Consider the following 25,127-nt stretch of genomic DNA (forward strand, 5'->3'; position numbering starts at 1 on the left):
AAATTACTCAGCAGTCTTATCCTGGTTCGGCCTCACCACCTACGTCCAGTCCCTAGAATCCTTCTGAGCTTTTTCAATCCACTACTGAGCTCTTTAAAGGTACACCACAAACCGTTTACAAGCAATTGAGTATGCAAGAGTACCGTCGTCTATTCGTCTACTCAACCCTACTGAGCGCTATAACCGAACACTCAGATTTTCTCTACCGCTGAGTACTAAAATCGAGTAGTCAGCACCACTCTCTCTATTTTTACAATTGACATAAATTTGTTCTTTCTAGATGAAGAACACTTTAGATGAATACAAATTCAATCTAGACTTTTACACAGAGATAGGATTTAGGTGTAAGAATTTGCTTTTTCTTGTTTGTATGTGCTTGTATGTATGCTTTTCTTTTTGTACTTCGGCAAAGGATCCAAGTGATGGACTTGTCCTTTTATAGTGAAATCTGATGCTTCAATCATTTGAATTCGGATGTATCCATTGAATTCAAACGGTCTTCTTGCGTCATTCACTAGTCAGCATATAGTTTTGCAGGCCAATCCTGTCGTCTGATTTTAGCAGGCGTCAGGCTTGTCTTCTTCCGCCAGGTTCGTCTTTTAGCGTCAGTTTCGTCTTTTAGCCAAATACCAGTTGACCCATGCGTCTCGAAACTGTCTCCTTGCGTAATTCCAAAGCTTCTGAATTGGCGCAGATCCTTGTCGTTTTTTGTCTTTTATTTAACGGATCATTGACGCTGTCCTGATGAACACTCAGCTTGACTTTAATAGACGTTGCCTTCGATCTTTGTCTTTGGCGAGGCTGAGTCACGTTCTACTCAGCTTCTTCGGTCAGCTTCGTCTTCAAGCGTTTGTTCCGAAGAAGATTTTTCTTCCATGATACTGAGTTGTGTTCTACTCAGCTTCTGTGGCTCATGCTGACTTCATTCTGTCCTACTTTTTATTTCTGTCCTCATTTATAATTATACTCAACATTGAACAAACACATTAGTACAATTAAATCAAAGCACTTAAATTTAATTGTCTTAATCATGGGATTAACTTAAATAATTTGTCAAATTAAAATCATGTGGAAAGGTGTTTCAACAATATCATGGTGTACACTTTACATGGAAGAAACTTTTCCTTTTAGGAAACCTTTTATTTTAGGAAATTTTTTCTCAAAACTTTTCAGAAAACTTTTCTTTTTGGGAAACTTTTAATATTTTCCAGGTACATCGTTCACTTTGAATTTCCAGTAGTGAACCTCTGTTTCCCTCAAGGGAAACCAACTTTCTAGAGCGTACCTTAGGGAAAACCAATTTCCAATAGCATACCTTAGGAGAAACCATATAGTGTACCTCATGGAAAACCTAAAGTGTACCTTAGGGGAAACCATATAATGTAACTCAGGGGAAACCAACTTCCTAGAGTGAATATCAAAGGATCCTTGAGGTAAACCTAGGGGATCATGAAGTCATTTAATATTTCTAAAGTGTGTTCTGTGAGCCAATTTAAAAAGCAGAAAAATAAAAAAGTGTACATATCAATTCATCGTGGAAGGTAAAATGGAGCATTTACTCAATGTGGAGAATGTGATTTGTGGAAGCAAGCAGGAAGTTACCTTCAACATCTATAAAAGATATCGTTTTGATAATTGAATCCTTTAGGATTTTTTATTCTCTTTAATTCTTACAATCGTTTGTTACGTAGAAGTTAGAAAGCACACTCAATTTCCCACGAAAGAGCCAAACAGGTATCAACAAATCCATCAACTTAGTAAATTTTGACAAAGTAATCCAAATTTTATAAACTTTTTCGTATTAAAATTATTGAATCCAGGTCAATTTATCAAAATTTGCCAACTTTAGTACCGAGTTGGTACTTAAACTTCAATTTTGAATTGGCTGCCAATTATATGGACCTTTTTGACCCTTAATTCAATATAAGGATATTGTTGTTGATACTAGGAATGACAAAGGAATTGTACCAATGGATATTCGGTATTGTCTAATCCTAATTACTCGTAATCTATATAAAAAAGTTATGAGACGAGTCTGAGCTGAAAAAATTACCACTTAAATATATGGGAATACCAACGGGTATCTGTTATCCGATGGTCGACTCATTTATATATAAAAAATATTAATAGTTTTAAAATGTAAGAAGTGACATTTGAACCCACAACTTATTATCCCTCATCCATTAAGTTTAACTAAACCATTTTAATTTTATTGATTAAAGTTAAAAAAAATATATAATTTGATATATGTTAGGTGGTTATTATTAATTTCAACCTAGATATAACAAAACCCTACATCATTCTTACATCTACAGCCGTCACAGCCTACCAGTACTCAAAATTCTCTTACTTTTGTGTACCAATGAGATTGGCAAGCAATTCAATTACATTTTAGCTAATAAGAGAAGGTATATCTCTTATTTCTTCTTTTAATTTGATATTCTTCTACATATTTGTTGGTGTAGTAAATATAAAATGAATGCAGATATGATAATTTGGGATATTTTGTTAAATCTCTGTATCAACATGGTTAAAAGCCACATAGATACTTACCAGAACATCCTTTGGGTACCACATAGAGTGTTCTCTTTTGTTAAAATTTCACTTGATAGGCTTTAGTGTTCTAAAAATTGGAAGAAATTTGAATAAATACCATTAAATAAGTAATTATTACTATAATTATTGATGCAGATCCGGTTAGGATGATACTTTTCAATTCTAAACTATTAAAATTCTTAAGCTAAACTTGAAGAATCCATAAACCCCCCAAGATTCACGAGCTAAATCTGTGGCTATTGAAAAATCTACATTGTTATGAGAGATAAACCCTAACAAAACTATGAAAGAGAAATTTATTTTTGATTGATAAAAAATTAAGTTATTCAATGAAATAGATGAATGTATGCTCTTTCTAACATAAAAGACCAAATAAATAACTAATTAGATAAAGGTTAAAAAGGAAAAATGGTGCAAGGGTAAAAGGGCGACAAGTTTGTAGATAAGTTGATGACAAGTTGGTAAATAAGGAGTGACAAAATTGTAATTAAGAGGAAATTGGACTATGGGGCAATGTTGATTTGTAAGGACTCTTTACAAAAATCCACAGGGTGTGTGGGGTTTCCACGGCGTGTGTGCAATTCATTTCGAAAAGAATTTGTGACCTTTTTAAAGTCCACACACAATGTGCCAGATCTCTAATTCTAATGTGAATTATCTTCTTTAAAAATACATGAATTATCTTCTTTTCTCCTTAGGGTGCGTTTGGTATGATATAATGTAATCTAATCAAAGTTGTAATGTAATCAAACTTGTAATGTAATGGAATGGAATGGTGATTCCATTACCATGTTTGGTTAAAAAAAATGATGAAATGTAATTAGCATTACAATACTTATGTTTGCTTAGTTAAACGTAATCGCAAAATTTTATTTAGATAATTAAAATCAACAAAAAAAACATGAAAAATCGTAAAATTAGTATATAATTAATCTTCCGTGTTTTCATAGTATTTTTTTACATTTTTCTCGTTTTTTGTTTTCCATTTTCACCATTTCTTTCTATTTTCTCATTTTATTTTATTTTTGCTTTTTTTCGTTTTTAGGTTTTCTAGTTTTTGCGTTTTTGAGAATGATGAGAAGTGAGATTTGACAAATGAGAGGTTAGATGGAACTTTAAAAATAGAAATTAGGATTAGGATGTAATGAGAATTCAATCCATTTTTTTTTATGTAATGGGGATTACAATAGTTGTTAAACAAAATTTAATCTATGGATTTCTCATTCCATTACAACAAAATTTTAAAGTGCAATCAAACATGGTAATGACTCTCCAATGTAATGGGCATTCCATTACTCCATTACAAAGCCCATTACATCTTACCAAACGGACCCTTAGTGTGTCTCCCTTTGGCTCACCTTCTCCCCTTACCTGTTTTCACTAGTTGGCATCATCTATAATATTGATGATTACTTGATTTACAAAATACAGATATGAAAACAATGATATATCATTATTGTTCTTTTAGAATGTTAAAAAAGATATACCATTTTTTTATAGCAGTTAGGCCATAGATTTTAAAGTACTATAGCCTTAAAAGAAATGGACTGAAACTGCCTACACCAAAGATTACTACCATGGAGAAATTGGAAGAATGGTAAATTGGGTTCTGTTTAATTCTTTCAATTTAAGTTTATAATAATTCCTTTCCTTCTTTTAGGTGGTTGGATCAGATGATGAGGAGTATCTCTTTCAAGGATCGAGTTCGGGTAAGGGGAGTCGGAGGAGGAACCAAACATGGACAATCAAGCAAGTAATGGAGGCAAAAACAGTCCCACGCTCAGGGTGACTTAATCCCATGCTTCGTGTGGAGTATGAGTGATCCGAACGAAGTGGCATTTATTGGATCAGCAGCCAATCCACGCTCCGAGTTGAAATCTCACGCTCAGAGTGAGTTAAGTCACGCTACCATTAATATTTTAGTTTTAATTATCTCCGTAATAGCTTCATAACACTTGTAAGGTTAAATAAATAGAGTAGGAAAACCATCTCTCCTCATGAATATCATCATTACAAATAAAAAAATAAAGAGAAAAACCTAATTAAGAAGAAGATAAAAATTGAGAAATCAAACAATAGTCTCTTGATCCGCTCCTTGACACTCATCAATCCATTCGCTATAAATGTCGATAGATTGAGTTAAATTGGTGCAGCGAGTGGTGTAACTTTCTTTGCAGACACAGCAAAAAGCTTCAGCCATTTTCATTATCTTATTGATGGAACACTGAACTGAGTTAGGATGACCGCAAACAGGATAATCAAAACTGGTTTCCAACTTCTTCATCGTCCCAACAACATGCTTTTTTCTTGTTTTTGCCATTTACTTTACTCAGTTATATGAGTGTTTATGTGTACACTCAAATTGATACCAATCAAGTTATAAATTTTTTTGTATAGACTATTGGTCTCCTTAGGTAGAAAATTAGAATACACACACAAAAAGTAGGATTAATATGGAACACTAGTCTACCTTCTCAATAAATAAAACTTCCTATATTAAATACAATTTACTATGTTAAATATAGTTGACGAAATACAGTTGTCATTTAATACAATGGTTGTTTATCTCCCTTCCTCGAGTTGAGCCGGTTTGGCATAAATGTTCAACTCGTTTCGCAGCAAGTGAAAACATCCTTAGCCCTATTTTGAGAAGAAATTAATGGAGGTAAATGAGATTATTGAAAGGTTAAATATCACATTAATTTTGTTTTGAAGTTGTTTTTTAGAGTAAATGAAGGTTAATGGAAGTTAAATGTTTACTTTCTTTAACCTCCTAACTCGGTTAATGGAAGTCACATAAAGATCATTAAAATTTTGTATATGTGTAGAGTAAATTAAAATTTCTTCCTTTTTCTTATTTAAACTCTCAAACAAAAGTTAAACTTTAACAAAAGTTACATCTAATAAACTCTCAAATGAGGTTAATTTTTAACTTTAATTTCTATCACTTCTCTTTCCTTTCCATCACCTCTTTTAACTCTAACCTTATTAACCTCCAGACTCCCAAACCAAGGCTTAGTGAGAGGTTTGCTCAGCACAAGAACAACAACTTGATCAGCCATATAAAGATAATGAACCTGAATGATGCACTATGAGACTCGATCTCGAAAAAAAAGTCAACCTCAATGTGTTTGGTGCATTGTTGAAAAATTAGATTGACAGAAAAAAAAAATAGAGGTGGCACAAGGAAGACCAATTTCTTGAAGTAAAATTTAAAGTCATCCAATCTTAGAAGCTCCATTGGCAAGGGTGGGGCACTCAACTTTTGTAGAAGAATGGGCCAATGTTATCTTGCATTTTCATGTGGTTTTTAGTATATTTTATTCTATTAATCATGCATTTTAAGATAAGTATTTATCATTTTCAAGTGGGATAATGTACCAAAATAGACGTATGATTTTTTTTTGAGAAGTATCAATTTAGGCGTAACGTACAAAATAGCACCAATATACACTTAATGTTTTAAAAAAGTATCAATTTAGGCATCAAGAATGGAACCAGACATTAATGTTTAAATTGATACTTTTTTTAAACATTAAGTGTATATTGGTGCTATTTTGTAAGTTGAGCCTAAATAGATACATCCCAAAAAAACTATAGGCCTATTTTGGTACCATATCCCTTTTCAAGTTGCTTATGTTTATTTTGTGTTTTGAGAGCTTATGCATGTTTTTTTGCGGTTTTAGGTACTATTTGGTGCAAAAATGGCTGTTTTTGAATTATTAATTACTTAAGGAAATAAAGTAGCTCGGACAGAAATGTCTATAACAGTTCTGGAATGAAAAATTTATAACTCTTTAAACCATTTCCAAACTATGTTTATTGGCATTAAATCCTTATTAACCCCCAAAGAATGTTATGACTATCTAAGGTGTTAAATAATGATGAAATTTGTTCCTCACATTTCTTTTGCAAATGCAAATTTAACCTTAACGCATTAAATAATTCAACTTTAATCATAACGTTTCCAAGCAACATTAATTTTAGCATTATTATACTAAAATTTTGAAAAAGCTAGTTTGACTATAATCGTCATATATAATCTTCCAAACGAGTTTTATGATAAATTGAAGTTGTTTCGTATATTTTTTTGTTGTTCATTTGTAATTATATTAGTAATACAGTAAAAAAAAAATAGACAGCTTGTACAAAAATTGTTATTAACATGTTTGTAGGAGACTTAGTTGGTAGCATTTGGGTTAAGGTACAAAAATAGCTCCAACGTTTTGGGTCAGAAGCAATTTTATCTCTACCGTCTAAAATGGTGCAATTTTACCCCTAACGTTGGTAGTCAAGAGCAAATTTACCCAACATTGATAATTTGGGTCATTTCCAAACACTATTACAAACACAGATATTTTTGTTACTTATTTTGCACCAATTTCATATTAATTCGTTCTAAAAAAAAGGATTTCATGTTTTTTTATAATTTAATAATTGAATTGGAATTTAATATTCATAAATTCGGTGAATTTTTTGAATTTTTTCCAATTCGTACAAAAGAAAGTATATTTTTTTATATTTTTTTATTTTTTCACATCCTAACATATGTTTGTGATTTGTTACTGATAAAATCAGGCACGTGTGAAGTATAGATGACAAGATTCATGATCGAGAAAACAATTGGATGAACTATTTCTGAAATTAACTCAATTTATCAATGTTATGGATAAAATGGCTCTTGACCCAAAAAGTTAGGTGTATTTTTGCACCTTAACTCTTAGCATTTCAACATATTTTTTGTAACTGAATTAGTAACACATTAAATATCTTAGACTTAATTGATGTTTGGAAGGTCTAACGAGATAATTAAATGGAGACATTAAGCCCTTAATCATTTATCTTTTAACACATTAAGTGTGTGCGATTCAAACTTTAGTTAGCGTAATTTCAATTACAATCAATTAAAAAAAATTAAGTTTTCAATTTCAATTAATTTGTTTCAATTAAGGCCTTGTTTATATTTAATTAAGAGATTTTATTAATGGAAATTTTTTAGGACCATGGGACTAATACACAAGAGGAATCAATTAATACATGTATATATTTTTTTCTCTACGCCAATCATCTCCATGATAATGGTATGTAAAACGATTCTTATGACCAAGTGTATTATTCTTGAATTACTGTAAAATTTCTTTTATTATAGTGTTAAAGCTTTAAATCATTTGATTAAGTTGAATTTGTGCATTTATTTTTGAGTTTGTTTCACAAAAATCATATTAATTATAAAATTACAATTATATTATATAATAAAACTTACTACCTCGTTCCATAATATAAGTCATTCTAGAGATTTTCACACAAATAAAAAAAATACAATTAATGCAGAGTCTAATTAATCAATTTGCATTGGTTAACTTAAAAAAAAATTGTCTCTCAAGTAATATTTTGGCAATAAGTATTGAAATATTCAAAAAAACACATAGATTAATACAAAAAATTTAATACTTGGACCAAAACAGTAAACTAAAAATTCTTGGAAAACCAAAATGATTTATATTTTGAAAAAAAGCACTTTCTAAAACGATTTATATAATGGTACGGAGGGAGTAATTTTAAATATGTCATTATTTTTTATATATCAAAAAATAAGTATGCTTTGATAATTTAATTTATAAATTTTAAACTACAATTCATAAATTGTAAACGTAAAAAACATATCTTAAACTCATAATTTATAAACCTCAATCGTTAAAATATATTAAAAATGATGGTTTTCTTGGTTAGACATCATCTAAATAATCATTTAACATAGTTGTAACTAATTTTTAAAAACCGTAAATTTCCCTTTAAAAAAAAAATTGGTAAATTACATAAAACTCAAGAAAAGTTTGATTTATTACAAATGACTCAGCTGGTTAAAAATAATACAACTATGTCAAATTAGTTTAAATATATACAACTTTTATCAAATTCTGACACAAAGGGATTATTATTATAATATTTTAAATATTTATAATAAAAAAAAAACAGGAACAACTCCTAATTAGAAAAAAAAAACTGAAAGCAACTTTCTGCATTTTTTGTTTGTGCGAATTCATAAATCGATTGTTCAATAATCTTCAATTTGGCCATTCCTTTCTAAAACTCCATTAAATCATTACTGATATTCATGAATTGAGTCTTCAAATCAATAACTCCAAAACAGAAAAGAAGATTTGAATTCATATTAAAATTGATTTCATCTTATAAGAGCAACTGCATTTAGTGATTAATGATTGAATTCATATTAATTTAGTGTTTAAGATTGAATTCAGATTAAAGTTTTAAATATAGTGATTAGGCATAAATAAACTATAACTAACCAATCTATCTTCCATTCCCACTGTTTCTGTTGATTTTGAAGTTTCATTTTAAACTCCGCATCATTTTGAAGTTTTACTTTGAAAGGCTTGAAGATTGAGTTACTTAAACAGAAACAAGACGACTGGATTTGGAGAAATTGGGGGACGGAATTTCTTGATTTCTTTGTCTAATTGTACTAGTATAGAGGTTGGGTCTAGGAAGAAATCAACTTGGTGGAGAACTTCCAAGTTCAATAGGAAAACTTTCAACCCAGTTAAAAATATTAACAATCGGTGAAAATCAAATCAAATTCATAGTAACATTCCGGTTGAGATTGAAAATCTTGTTATCTTGGGGCTTCTTGGATTTGAAGGTAACCTTTTAACTGGAAATATTTCTGCTGTCATCGGGAAGTTGCAGAAACTAGAGGATTTACATTTGAATATAATAGATTTTCCGGATCCATTTCTTCCCTATTAGGTAACTTGACTAGATTGACAATGGAAGAAAATATTTGGGGGAAGCTATGAATTGAATGTTAGTTTGCATACATAATAGAAAAGGAAATTGAAAAACTGAGAACCAAGAAGAAAACTAAAGAAAACGCAGGACAAAGACAAAAAAAAAAAAAAACTTTAACATCTTCCTGTTATTGAATATATAAAATTTAAATTAGTATATGATATACAAGTGGTTTCTATATATGCACACATTCTTTATAATTAATTTCTTACTTCATAATAAACTTATATGCACAATCTCTTAATTTTATTTACATGTAAAGAAAAATCCCAAAACATTCATTATTATTTCGCATAATATAAGTCATTTGCTAGAACAATAATTTGGTATTAATCAGTTTAGTCTATATTAATATTATACACACATTGATTCTTTATTCACTGGATAAACTAAAAGAGAAAAAACACAAAAATGAAATTTTGTAATTTTTCCTAAATAAAAACAAACTAATTAAATAAAATGTGTAATTCTCAAACTATTCAGAATATGTAAATTCATCATCAACCTTGTCGTTGTCGTTTTATTTTAGACAATTAATCGCATAAGGAATATTTCTTTTGTTACAGTTTATTAAACCTAATATCTTCGATTCATTTGTTATTTTTATCTAATTCACCATAATAAGATTAAGCAAGTAATATTTTTTTGTATTACATTCATCATTTGAATACCAACAAACTCTCATACCGCTGCTGATAAAATCAAAATACCAATAAATTCTCTCTGTCTCTATATTGTTGCTGCTCATAAAATAAATTCCCAAACTATTCAGAATCCGTAAATTGTGCATCATCCTCATCTTCATCACTATCACTGTGTACATCAAAGGAAGGGTCATTGAAAGACTCAAGCTTCAAACACTTTTCCAAAACATCACCTTTGAGTTTCACATTCCAACCCCCTTCAATATTGAGATGTGAAAGAGTAGTGCAGTTAGTAAGTATGGCTTCACGACCCAATTCTCCAAAATACCCAAAACACATCTCAAGTTTCTTTAGACCTGACATTGTATTTTCTATTGCCCTAGCCTCACTATCATCAATTTCCTTAAACATGGCAAATCTCAAGTTTCTTTTCAGATCAATTAGGCCTTTGCAGTTGTTTCCAAATTCTTCAATTCCTTTATTTGTGATATTCAAACAATAACTAATGTCTAAAACACTCAAATTCACTAGTGAACCAGCATGTGTTTCCACCATTTTATCTGTCACTTCACTCATTGGAATTTTCAGCACCTTCGAGTTTTCCCCCCTACAAGTACAGAAAACATATATATTCATGTAAGTAAATCAAATGTATATTTTTCAAGAGCAAGAGAAAGAATCCATATAGTCAAAATGTAATTTTTCCTTGTTAGGAAAAAATGTTAATTCAAATATCAAACTTAAGGAAAGTGTGAAATTTTCCAAAATTATTCTAAACAATCCATTGGCTATCTCTGAAATTCAAATGGAATTTTCTGAACAGTCATAATCTCAAATCAAATGAATCGTTTTTAAACATTCAAACAACACAAAAAGCAGGAAAAGATTTTTAATCAATTACCAGTTGGCAGCATAAAAGAAGCCTGGATCTGCAAGCTTGTAAGCTAGAGCAACTGAAATGAACCTCTATTGCGCTTCATAAGCTTACACGCCACCATGTCAACATCAGGGATAGAACGGTCCCATTTCTGGCACCAGTCTTGGATGTTGAATTCTGACCAACAATAAGGTCCTGAAACACATGCTAACCAATTTTTGCAGACCAACGAAACCAGTCCTACCCTTTCTTCTATCGAAATTCGGATGAGTATCAGAGCTAGTATTTCTGGATTCAGATCCTCCCACCTGAAAGATGAAGATGAAGACCTTTTGGACATTTCAATGTTATTTTCTTTCTTCTGCACAGTCATATTTGCCATGACAACTGAAAATTCAGAAGCAACTTTTGTACTACAATCCTATTCTCCCCTCTTTTTTATACATGTACTGGAATCCTAATACTGGTATTTTAGACATTTTTGTAGTTATTAAAGGGTAAATTTGAATTTTAACTTGAGAGTTTACCGTGGAATAAAATTTGAGTATTATCTAATAGCAAAAGACATTACTTAGTTGTTAAACTTTTTTTAGGTTTTCTAGTTAGTCACACTACCTTTGTTTTTTTAAATCAAGTCCTTAAATTTTTGTTAGGTTTAAAGATTAATTAGATCTCTATTATAAGTTTAAAATCTTCTTTAAAAGCCATTACCCTGTGAAATCCTAAATTAGATCCAAACGTATGCTGACACCGTTATTTTGATGGCTTCTATAACTAGAAAAACAATTTGGTTCTTTTTTTTCCAGTGCAGTTATGATCTGTATTTTATATTTTAGTTTTGACTATCGGTCCAATTGTTTTATATTTTGGTTCGGTTATCATATGTATATTAAATTTTAGTTTTAGTTATGGGTTGAGTTATTTCATATTTTCGATTCATTATTTTGTGATATTCTCAGTTGTTTGTTCAGTTCTAGTAATCAAATAAACCTAACTGATTATATATACACATTTTTTAAAAATATTTTGGTATAACATTGATTTTGGTTTGGATTTAACCGAATATGCTTTTATTAAAAACTGAAGCGATAACAAAAATCTAAAATATTATAAAATATTGATCTGCTTGAACTGAAATTATACAATAGTTGAACTAAAATTTATTTCAATTATTAGTGAGTTTTAGTTAACAGTTTTAATATACGTTAGGAGCCTAATTGGTGATTATAAAAGTCAGGAACTTGGTACTTTTGTAACGTTTAGTGACTAATTTTTTTTAATTAAATTAATGTACCATACCGGTGCTAAAATCTCCGAAAATTATAGCGTCGACAACCTTTCAAGTATATATAGGTCCTTAATTTTTAGGCTTAGGTCCGATCATACCCAAGCGGGGTTAAGGGGTTGATTAGCATGAGAAGGGGTTGACAAGATTTCACTTTTACCGGTGTAATTATTTTCATAAAACTAAGCAACTCGGTAGGTATGATTGAGAGATCAAATAAGGTCCATGCACCTACATAAAAAGAACTAGAAATTTGAAAGCCATTTTAATATTGAGATTTGTGTTTGTGTAGTTGATTTTATGTTGATTCACCTATTTAATTTATAGTTCAAAATCAATAAAGATTGGTATAAATATGTTATTATATTTTATGGATGAACCAAACAAAAATTAACAAACACACAAACTGAATGAAGAGTCTACAAATAATAAAAAGTGAGTTTGTGACGTATATGTGAAATAATATTGTAACAAAGAATGATTATATCATATAATAACAATAATAAAGTGTGTTTTATTTAAAGTAGTCTTCTATATTCAACATTTTTCAAACTTATTTTTCTTCACATGTTTTCAACTTATTGCTAAACTATATCACATGTTTTCAAACTAATAAGTAAATTAAAAACTAAGTTATATATATTCAACTAAGTTATATACATATGGATGATATGTAAAAGATACATTTGATTTACAACCATATAAAAAAACCTAAAGATATAAAATTTTAAAAAATCATTCATAATCTCAAATTCATTTAACAAATATGAAATATGAATGAAATTCATTTATACAAGATTTTCAATATTTTATTAATGGAATAAAAAATATACATGCACCATAACCATAAATGTGAATATTTTATTTCCAATCTTAGAGAGAATTATGGAAATGACAAGGATTAGCAAAAATGAATTCCTTTTGTTTTATTGATGCTTGCATCTGTTTAGCCGAAGGATTAGCAAAACATTTCAATCGCTCTATATAAAAAATACCACTTCCTCCATCAAATCCTACTCCCTCACTTCTCCTTCACTATTCATGATACAATTAAATTTCATCTCTGTCAGTTCCTGCTTCCATTTTATTGCATCCAAACTTTTTTCTATTTCATTGGAGGTTAAGAGAGTTATATATTGTTTTTTTTTTCATGAAGTGAATATATCTTTTTTTTATTAATGAAAAAAAAACAAATGATTGAAATGTTAATATATATATATATATATGGTGAAAAAAATAAAAAATTAAAGAAATAAAAATAAATAAGCAATATTGGGTAAAATTACCATAACAATTTTATAATAAATAATATATGTATACTAGGAATGTTTTGTTAAGTTCTTATCCTCTTATTTTTATTTTGTACACACATAAAGAAAGTAATGTACACATGGTATTATCCATATAGAGAAATGGTGAAGAAAAAAGGAAATATAGAAATAAGTACATCTGCTAAATGAAATAAGAATCTTTATATGGCATTATAAAAGAAAAGAGAAGAAAAGAAAAGAGAACCCTTAATCCGTGAGAAGAAAAATAGACAGACAGCAGCCATGATAATGATGAGGAAAACCTTCTTCTACAACTTTTTTCCGACAAAGGCAGAAGATGAAGCAAGGCATGAGGTGGGGAGGAGTCTGGTAGAAATAAGATATTGGAACCAAAGTGGGTTCGACAGGACAAACCCAAATCAATGGGAGATAAGGCGGGTTATAACCAGAAATGAAGTTGTTACTGGTGAGATAACTCTGTCTGAGGAAGAAATGCTTCAATATGTACTTAAGTCATGGAAACTTGACTCTGCAAAGCATGTTATTAGAGGTAATAAGTGTCTTGTGGTTTTGGTTGATTACACTGAAGATAGAAGGCCTAAAACTTTTCAGAATTGTTATGTTAAGGTTTCAGGGAATACCTATCATGTTGGTTTAATGGATGTTTTTCTTACCAGGTCTGTTAAGCCCGGTGATGAGATTGCCTTGTTTTGGGATATGAGGCCTACTTCTTTTGGCTTTTGTTTTAAATTACTTAGTCACTCCAAATAATACTTCTTTCTTTCTTTCTTATTATTATTATGTTTCTCAGATTGTTTGTTATAACCACAATTCTTCATTAATCAAATATATATGTGTTTTCGAATTTTCACATGCTACTCTTTCGAATTATGTTGGTGAATATTCAGATAGGAAGCTGGGAAAATTAAATTATACAATTTACTCAGTTAGTTAAAATGTTCAATCAAATTTGGCCCTTATATTTTTTTTTATGAAACAACAAGGTTGAATATGGATCATGGATCCTTTGAATTTAGAGCTGAAAAACTTATTAACCACTTTAAGAAAGTTTAGGGACCAATAGATCAGTTTAAGAATATTCAAAGGGCTTATTTGTGTCTTTCAAAAATTTAATTGAACATTTTAAACAAATTCAGGGTTAATAAAACTTTTTCAAAATACATGGGCATTTGAATTTTTTAAACAAATACATGAGAATAAAAATGTATTAAGCAAAAAAAAATGCAATGAACTAACTATAATTTGAAAAGTGCAGGTATTTATAAATGAAATTGATAAGCACCAATGTGGCAAATTAATTGAACGGTCCTTACGATGAAGAATGTGATACACGATTATCCATTTGAGATAATTTTTTAACTTTTTAAACTTACATAGACTGACATATTGACTTCATAAATATACTTAAAGTGAACTGTTGTTGGCCTTCTAAACATATTTCAAGTAGTATGTGTTTCAACTTGTTCAAATCTATTCTTACAATAACATGTAGCAATAGTAGATTATCATGTCTCATTATTAATCATATGTTTATGCGCCTAATGAAAGATTCTTAAAATTTAGTTGGTCAACTAGTTTTATGGACATTTCAAAGGATTCAATATGTATGTAGTCTTTTTGTTTTATAAATTAAAGAAAAAAAAAGAAAAATGGATAAAAAATAATAAAACAAAATAGAGGTAAGATTCATTTATACAGAAAGTATAACAAAAACAACAAGGAAAACTCTTTCAAACTGAATATCGTTTTGTGTAAATTGTAGATAAACAAAACTATAATATTTCATTTTTTAGGAAAAATGGTGCTACTTTCAGAATTTGTTTAAGTAGTTACATATACAAACAAAAATAATAATATTGATTTTATGAAGTTTAAATAATGGTCTAGATTCCATATATACATTGGGGGTAGGTGAAGATTACTAGATCTGTATATATACAGTGGGGATCCATGAGTGATTGTGTTCAATGTATATTATACACCTTGTTGAAAAGAGAAGAGAAAATTATCTCCATGGCTACTCTGGCCAAGATTGCACATGTGGCTCGCAATAACCAAACACAAGGAGTAGGTGTTTCCTCCCTTAGCTATAGTTGATCGCCGGCCACATTGTGCAATTTTAGCCATTAGAGTAGTCTTTATTTGACAGAATTTAACAGATGTGAGGACGACCATTTTCAACTATCAAATTTGGAGCCAAAACCAAGGTGAGTTGTAGTTTGTTTGAGTGCAGTATGATGTTTATAAGTTTTCAAGGTTTTGAGTATATAAAATTAACAGTTATCAATGTTATTTTCTTATTGCAGATTCAAACAAAATCAATCAACAAACCTGATTCATAGGTTGGATTCATTGAAATGTTCTGGGAAGGAAAGAGTACTGAATACATTAGTATTGGACTTCTTTATCTTTTCGGTTTCTGATGTCCTTGTTTGAATATATCTCTTTTTTTTTTAATTCTTCCATTCTTAAATGGAAAATCAAGGTTTTTTTTATTTTTTTGGTTTTTTTTGCCAACCAATTAAATCTTGTATGTTTGTTTATTCAATAGAATGGATATTGAATCTGATGATTATAGTGGATTCAATAGAAAATAAAAATCCTTGTAATGAAAAGGAAAATGCCTACATGCTTATAGACAAATCCTTGCTGATAAATCACATAACAGTCAATGCACAAGAAGAGAAAAAGCTGCTAATGATACCTAGCAATGTGCCAAAGGGGCATGATTTCCAATTCGACAAAAAAAAATAGCATACGAATCATCATAACTTTGGCTGAGACCATAAATGGGAGGCTCTAACAGGAGCTGATGCCCTCTAAATGGGAGGCCCTAGGCGGGTGCTTAGGTCAGCTCCCCCTAGAGCTGCCCTGGCCGAGACATGATTTTCCAAACCTTGAGCTATCTCGAATCAAATCCCACCCATTCAATATAAGCAAATAAGGTTTTCCCCATAAATCCTTAAACCATATCCTAATCTATTGATCAATTAGCGAAATTATATGCAATTCTCAAAACCCCGAGCTACATTCAAATCCCAATCACAACACATATAAGCAAGAATATCCAATTTACTTGGATTATCATTATTCAATCATTTCATTCTAATTTCATAGAAGTTAACAAATCAATTATTCAACAGACTTAGTGAATTAATACCATAAATAATCATTCAAAGAAACAACCAAGAATAATCAAAAGGCCAAGTTGAATTTGGAAGATCAAGTTGAGTGGATTATAGAGGAGGAAGAGCTATTAACTTTTAAAGGCCTGGGAGACGAGAGAGGGAAGAAGAACAGAGATGTTGCTGCCGAACTTTTGAGTGGTCGAAGCATGGGAAGATGAACAATAACTAATGAGGTAGGTAAAGTACTATTTGTTACACTATTACAAATAATTATGTTCTCAGATTTACTCATAGTTGAGAGATTTACTCATAAGGTTGCTAACTCGTTAGCTTTTCTTGAATAAACCTGCCTAGTGCCGCTGGTTTTCACCATTTGCATCTCTATCTTTCTCCTACCCACCTTCCTTTTTTTTTCTATAGATGAATTTTCTCTCTTTGTTTTTTTTATGGAGAATTTTGTTTCTTTGTTGATGATATATATATAACAAGGAATTTAAAGGGTCTGTCACCCTTATGGTAAAATACTTGTAAGATACTATATTTTCCTAATGTGAAGATATGAATAAATTAAATTGTCAAATAAAAACTAATTTTGTTAAACTTATTCTAATCAGATGTAAACACATGTTTATAATTAGAGGATAAATATATGTTTATATCTTTTAAAGAAATTGAAACTAAAAATAAACATCAATTAATAACTTTGTTTCTTCACTTTAAATAATACAATTAATTCTTTAAACCAAAAATAAAATATCAACGAATAAATTTAAATAATACAACTTGAATTGATAAAATTTAAGAATCCACTTTGACGCCTAAAAAAAGAATCCACTTTGAAATTAATACATAAATATATATATATAAGTGTTCATCAAAATATATATATATATATATATATATATATATAAAAGTAAAATTTGTTTATACTAATTAGCTACATATATAATCATCTTATGTTAACGGAGCTTATTCAATTCATGTTCGTTTTATTCAATAATGTACTATGAGCACTAATAAAAATAAAGGGCATAACAACTTTTAACATGCACTCTTGATTGCTCTAGTAAAATACAAAAAAAAAACAGTTGCAATTTGTTTGATTGTGTGTTCACAAGAGCATTTCTATCGTTACAATTTGAAAGTTGAAGTTTAATTTCAGAGGATGACAATTGAAAAAAAAGAACAGATTACATGATATAACAAAAACAAGAAAGATGATATTGGTTTTGAGTAGAATTAAAATGAGTAAATAAACTCCACCAAATCATTTAAGGCATTATAAGAAGAACCACCTTCTCTTATCTCCAATTCTGCTTTGAGTTTGAACTCCATAGCCCTCTTCCTCATTTCCTTCCCTTGTTCATCAACCATCAACCTTTTCACAGCTTTCTCTATCTCTCCTCTCTCCATTTCAGTATCTAATTGCAAACCAACTCTCCAAACTTCACTCACAAATCTTGCAGTCACCTTCTGATCACCAAACCCAGGTCTACACAACAATGGAACCCCTTCACATATACTCTCCAATATTGAATTCCATCCACAATGGCTCCAAAACCCCCCTACTGCTTCATGTCCCAAAACTTCCCTTTGAGGCGCCCATTTCACAATACAACCTCTCTCTCCAACACTTTCAACAAACCCTTCAGGCAATGCTTCTATCCATTTTGAACCATGAACGGAACCCGGCCGAAACACCCACAAGAATGGTTGCCTACTGTTCGCTAAACCCCAAGCCATTTCAGCTATATCCTTCTTTGAATTTGTTACAATGCTTCCTGTGCATATATAGATTACAGAATTGATGGTTTGCTTGTCCAACCATGTTATGCAGCTTTTATCTTCTTCTAAAAAGCAACATGGTGTTGATAGAGAGACAGGGACACGTTTGTGGAGAGGGCCTATTGCAAAGATTGGAACTTGGTTTTGTTTCTGGAATTGTGTCAATGATGAGTCTTCAAGGCATGTCATTGTGTTGCAGATTATAGCCTTGGAACTTCCTATATTCATTGCATTAGATAATAGCTTGAAGAAACTTTGTATGGGCCCAAAATTTGAAATAGGAAGATCCTTTAGTCTGAGTATAGGATGCTCTGGTGCTGGTTCATGTGACATTGGATCTGTGTTATGTAAGTAAATATTAATTGTCTAGTTTCTAGCTTCATTAATCTGTAGACACTTAGTAAGGCAGCATGCTGGAAAAACTGTAAGAAACAATGAACAACCATTCCGATTAAAATGGTTGAGACAACCATTAATCTGTGTTATGTTTCTAGCTTACCTATATTGATTGGATCTATAATTGTCTAGTATAGGGTTGAGACTTGAACTTAAACTTTTGGATATATACAAAGATTGTTTATCACAACAAACATAGTACCTAATTTCATTTAACAAGCCAAGTATTGCTATAGGGATTTTATCAAACTTCTAGATTATGGTTAATTTTTGTCCACCCAAATTTAGATGCCATTTATAGAGGGGACCGGGTCATCTAAGGATGGGGATTCTTAGTTGGCCAACTTATGGTATTAGGGGTACTATATTGTATATTGGTTGTTAATTCTAATAAAATGTTAATTGAAACTTATAGTATAATTTCTTGGTTGGATCACCTGACCTAATCTCCATTACAAAATCCCCTTAGTAGAAGGTTGATGTTTCCCATCACCTGATATTAAACTCTATCAGGTCTATTAAATTAAACTCAATTACTTATAAAGTACACCTATCGATCTTTTATTCATCAAATTAACATCTTCGATTAAGTGATAACTCTTCCTATTTCAGTGTGTTTTCTATCTGAAATACTAATAGTCTATCTACCCATCCACATCTAAACTGCATGTGTATATGCATTTGATCAAAGAAGTGAATTTCAGTAGCTTATAAGTATCAAATTATTAAAAAGTATTTGTTATTTCATCTGGATTCTTCATTTGGAGATTATATGACCAACCTGGTAAGGGGAGACGACCTTCAGCCCTGAGTCGAAAAGCAGGACTGCTGCGAACAAGGAACGTGATAGCATTAGTAGTGCGGAATAAGATGCTTGGAATTTTTAGATTATAAGCAGCAGCTTGAGCAAAGTATGAGATTTCATCGTAAATTATACAAACAATTTCATCCAGTTGAATTAGCTTGCTCAAGCAATCTTGGAAAGGAGCTTTGCAATTTTCATTGAGAAGCAAAACAAGTCCTGTTTTGTCTGAAGAAGACATATCTTCATCTGACAACTTATCTTCCATTGGTAGAATATCAAATTGAGGATGGTCTGAAGAATTTGGGGAGTTCAATTTGGTACTTTGAGCAATGGTGATTAAAAAGCCTTTTGATTTAAGGGTTGCAGCAAGCTGAATCATTGGATTTAAATGCCCCTGGAATGGACTGGGAACTAGTACAAGGCGAACATGTTTCTGTTTTTCTTTTTCATCTTTCATTTCTCCTTGTGTAGAATGTCAAAGGGTGGAAATTATGACCTAATGGCATCTTTTTGTGCTAGGCTACATATGTATAAATTGGTAAATTCTAGGCAACTGCCACTTGTACATATTACCATGACACGTAATGGAATGATTTATTATTTAGGTTTATTAAAAAAAACCCCTCCGGCCATAGTAGGGGTTGAAGAAGAGGGGAAGAACTCTTCTTCTTCAAGGCGTGATGTAACCTAGGGATGGAAGGGCAATTTTGCCATTTCCATCCCTTAATTTTTTTAATGAAAATGGAAAAAACGACGTCGTTTTGTACATTTTCATTTTAAAAAAATAAGGAATGGAAAGGGCGAAATTGCCCTTTCCATCCATTTTTCTTAAAATTCTCTTTCCATCCCTGAACTTAAATAAGAGAGGTTGTTCTCTTTTTTTTCTTTCTTCCGCATAAAGAGAAAGCAAAAGAATAGGTTATGGTTTGATTTGGGGAATCTAATTTAGGGATTTCTAGGTTTAGGTATATGATTTCTAAATTAGTGGTTGCTAAATTATGGATTATTAATATGTTATTTACTTATTAATTGCAATTAATTTCGGAATTTCTAATTTATGGTTTAATTTAGGGTCTGTTTGGTTCAGCTGTTAGCTAATAGCTGTTGCGGTTGCTGTTAGCTGTTTGTAGTTGCAGTAAACTGTTAGCAGTTCCTGTTAGCTATTTGTTATTAGCTGTTTAATTACTAGTGTTTGGTAAAATTATATTGAACTGTTGCTGTTCGAATTTAAAATGTCTAAAATTGACATGTTTTAAATTAATCAACGATTAAATTATAAAAGGGAAAATGTGAAAAAATGCCCATAACGTTTACAAATCTAAAACTGTGCAATTTTACCCCTAATATTAGCAAGTTGGGTCGATTTTTATGATTTAATAATAAAATTGAAAATTAATATTATAAATTTGGTAAAATATTTGAATTTTTTTTTCCAACATATATATATATATATATATATATATATATATATATATTATATAATTTTCTTAAAAAAATCATGTCTAATCATATGTTTGTGATCTGTTACCAACGATGATAAAATGGTGCGCGTGTCAAGTGTAGATAACAATATTAATGACTAAAAAAACAGTTTAATAAATTATTTCTCAAATTGACCCAACTTGTCAATGTTAGAGGTAAAATTGCTTTTGGCTGCCAATATTAGGGGTATAAATGCACAATTTTAAACGTTAAGGGTAAAACTACTCCTAGCTATATATGTTATGGGTATTTTGCACCTTATTCTATTATAAAATAAAAAAAAAATATGTTACACAAATTAATAAAACTAATCTATATAAAAAATAAAAAAATTATTTAATGCAACAAAACTTTATTCTTCCGGTAATTATGTTGTAGAAATATAAATAATGTTAAAGGATAAACATATTTTATGGAAAAAGAATGATAATTTTGTCAATAACAAATAACTACAAACAGCTGTTTATGAAAAGCTCCAAATAGAAGCTTTTCGTGAAACGCTTCAAAACGCTGCAGTTTTCAGAGAAAACGCTAAACGCTTCGGTTATATAAACCTAACCAAACGCTATATTTCCTGCGGTTTGGAGTGAAACGCTAAACGCTCCTCCGAAAAGCTAAAACAAACGCCCACTTAGAGAATCTAATTTAGGGATTTCTAATTTAGGGTTGAATTATTTCTAATTTAGGGTATAATTTAGATATTTCTATTTACTTTAATTTTAATTATGATATTTAGATGTTTTGATTAAATTGAATTAATAATATGTTAAATTTTAGGGGTTTTCATTAAATTGAATTGATAATGTGATAAGTTTTTAAAGATCTTGATTAAATTGAATTGGTGAATTAAATTGGATTTAATTGGTGATATTTAGGGATTTTAGTTTAGAGATTTTGATTAAATTAAATTGGCGAATTGAGTTGAATTAGTGATATTTAGGGATTTTGATTGAATTGGATTGTTGATGTTTAGGTATTTTTTAGATTTTAGTTCAATCAATTACTAATGAACAATGAATATATCGAAAAAAAAATCAAAAGAACTTTTGTATATAAATACATTTGCAATAGGAATCAAATTCTTGAATAGTCGTACGAAAAAAAATTTCTACGTATAATGGAGCCCCCAAGGTTATAGTCCTGGCTCCGCCCATGTTTGTCACTGTTATCATTGATCCACCTTTTTGACATTTGACTCCCGCTTCAATATGTTAAATTCTCTCTTTCCCTATTTTACCCCTTTCATCATGAGAAAAAGAGAAATTAACATGTTAAAGTGTCAGTCGAAGGTCCATATGGTATCCAAAATTTTATCCTTTGCTCCAAGTGATATCAGTAGTAAAAGTTGCCCCCAAACTCATTAGTGACATTTGATATATTTAGATAAAAAATATTCAATAGGTTAAATTTTCAGCATGACACAATTTTTAATACGTGACATTTACACATGACAATTATATAATTTTTTTATTCATATAGACTTAATATATGGATAAATGAGGAATTTTTTTTTCTTCTAATTTGTCGACCTATAAAATTTATATAGAAATAAAATAATTAAAATAATTATCATATGTATATATGTCATACGTTAAAAATTGGGTTAAATAACCCTAAAAGAAATTAATTATCTTATTTAAAATGAATTAATAAATAGGATAAATTTTCATCAAAATGATAAATGTAGAGATACCACGTGAGATAAATGTTACTGATAGTACATGACCAAATGATTTGGATGGCCAAATAACCCTTTATGTTTTTCTTTTTGTTTTCCTTGGCTTGTGTTGTCTCCTGAATAGACTCTAGCAAGTGCACTAGATACAAGTAATAAAGTGATAAGTCAAGTATCGTATCCACAGGGATTGAGGATCAAAGTTTACAAGAAATACTTTGCAGAACAGGGTGTTCGTAGTGTGTGATTCTTTTATATTGACAGATGTTGGTAGTTATGAAAACTAGTGACTAAACAAGTTGCTTTGCGTGTGAAACTGATTACTTGATAATGATAATAAAGGGAACAGGCTAAGCACAGCGGAACAAGTTACTGCAAGCCTCCAAACACCCTAATAAGTCATGAATGATGCAACTGAAGCCAAGGTTTCTGCTTTAACACTCACTTAAGTCAACTCTCATGTGTTCTCAAGATTCTAAGACTTACTAAAACCAATAGCGTCCTACAGGTTTGTTCTTTCTTGCATTAAGATTTAAGCAGCATTTCAAATGAGAAAACCCTTGATAAAACCACCTAACATTTCTGCTTCGGGGTTGGATGTTTGATAGAGCGTTCGGTGAAGATGAAAGCAGTGTCCTATCATTCATCTACCACAAGCATACATGCATAAGCATTGGAATATAAAGCCTCAACAAACACTTCCTACATTAACATCATTCATTCATTACTAGACTTGGGAAACTTACATTACCGGCCCCGACTGGTCGAGCCCATTCAAAAGGATTACTCACTCATACTGGCGAGTGAGCAATCTGCTAGTTTAAAGCTCTGAAACTCCATCTATGGAGCTCTCCTTCCTCCGCAAGGTCTATATTTGTGTTTTCTAAAAAGTGCGATCCCTTTCCTTCATTACTACCTTTATTTAAAGGAGAGGACATGGTCCAAAACGGTACTAGAAAAGTATCCGCTCAAAATATATTACAAAACAAAGTCAAAAGTTTAGAAATCTAAAAATTGCTAAAAGTGGTGAAGATCATTTTGACCCTTCAACACTCAAGGGCCGAGCTTTCTTTTTATCATGTTGCTTTCCGCCTGCACTTATCCGCCTCTCTGCCTGCAACTACTGTCGTACCTTCGTCCTGTCTAGTCGCTGTCTATCATCAGAAGTTCCGGCGTTTGATCGCTGGATCGAAGAATGGCATAATCTTCTCTTGGTATGTGCGAACAGGTTGCTTCCAGTCTATTCGGCTAAGTCTTTCCTTATCTGCATAAAAGCACCTATAAGACCTTCTTTCTTGCAATAAAACACTACAAACACCCTTAATTCATTATAATTAATACGTTAAAATGTAGTCAATTTCATGCCTAACAAATACCCCCAAATTGAATCTTTGCTTGTCCTCAAGTAAACAACAAATAGAAAACAAATTAAACTACAAGAAAAAAGAGTTAGGAATGAAAGAATACGGAGACAAGATTTGAATGTTTTTAGTGAATTTGAAAGGACGATAGTAATTGTTTTTGCTCTGAAGAGATAATGACAGAATATGTGCAAGTTATGATTTTTTTTTTTGATTAGGTTATACCAGTGCAAGATCGTGTACCCTTCTCGAGAAATTCCTTAAAGCTTAAAATTAGACCTCAAATTTCACAAAGAACAACCTGTCTCTCTTAATGCCTTACCAAGGAATGGAATTTTTCACTCGCTCTCGTATGATATTTGTTTGCCATAGGGAAAGGAATTACAACTTCACTCCTCAGCTCAGAAAATATACCCTTAGGGTGTGAGTTTGCTTTTTGGTCCTGTGTCTATGGATCAACATTTTTCCAAACATAGTCCAAAGGTCTTGATCATAGGTTGTAATGTTAGGCTAAGGCTCAGGCATGGAAGTGAATGGCTTTTTAAGTGTCAAAATTTTGTCTCCATGCAACAAAATTTTATTATACCCAATTCTCAGCACATGAGCAATTCTTGTTCTTACCCTAAACACTCTACACAGCCTGTTTCATAACAATGGCCAGACTATTCTTTTAAACACACAAAAGATAACCATCCAAGCATTCTATTTCATGTTCCAGATTAAAAGACTTTATTCAAAGATTTTTATCTTCTCATATTCCAGCATCATACCTCAAATGTCAGTATTTTTATCTACATAACTCATATTTTTGTATTTCTCTTCTTGTTTCAAAGCATGAGACAGATTCAAGGTATTCTGGAATAAGAGTGAAAGGAATGGGTTTCTTTATGTGGTGTGTGTTTAAGAAAGAACAGGCTAAGGCTCAAGTTGGTTATCCTAATAATGTGAGTGCAATGCACGGGTAGGCTATTTGTGTAGTGAATTGTGAATCCAAATGCCTTTTTCCTCCTATGGTTGTCAAAAAGAATCTC

At 30.8% G+C, this 25,127-nt stretch overlaps 1 protein-coding gene across 2 annotated transcripts; it reads right to left on the reverse strand.

Annotated features, from left to right (window-relative positions):
- Positions 1 to 17,664: 17,664 nt before the first annotated feature.
- Positions 17,665 to 20,062, reverse strand: LOC136226915 (UDP-glycosyltransferase 76E2-like). 2 transcript variants are annotated; one of them, XM_066015601.1, is made up of 2 exons: positions 19,555 to 20,062; positions 17,665 to 18,595 (listed from the first exon to the last, which is right to left on the reverse strand). In XM_066015601.1, exons 1-2 carry the CDS (start codon positions 20,033 to 20,035, stop codon positions 17,832 to 17,834), a joined length of 1,245 nt encoding a protein of 414 aa, XP_065871673.1. In that variant the 5' UTR covers positions 20,036 to 20,062; the 3' UTR covers positions 17,665 to 17,831. The 2 variants fall into 2 exon arrangements, with proteins under 2 accessions (XP_065871673.1, XP_065871672.1); XM_066015600.1 differs by having other exon boundaries at positions 17,665 to 18,715.
- Between the last annotated feature and the right edge of the window lie 5,065 nt (positions 20,063 to 25,127).

This window comes from Euphorbia lathyris, chromosome 4, assembly GCF_963576675.1.
Source record: "Euphorbia lathyris chromosome 4, ddEupLath1.1, whole genome shotgun sequence".
Lineage (NCBI taxonomy): Eukaryota > Viridiplantae > Streptophyta > Magnoliopsida > Malpighiales > Euphorbiaceae > Euphorbia > Euphorbia lathyris.

What these genes read in the sequence shown, in the direction of transcription:
- LOC136226915 (XM_066015600.1), bottom strand. Translation starts at nt 20,035, where the DNA reads ATGAAAGATGAAAAAGAAAAACAGAAACATGTTCGCCTTGTACTAGTT. An exon ending in AGGTCGTCTCCCCTTACCAG is followed by an intron (nt 18,716 to 19,554) that starts GTTGGTCATATA and finishes TACATAACACAG; the next exon opens with ATCCAATGTCACATGAACCA.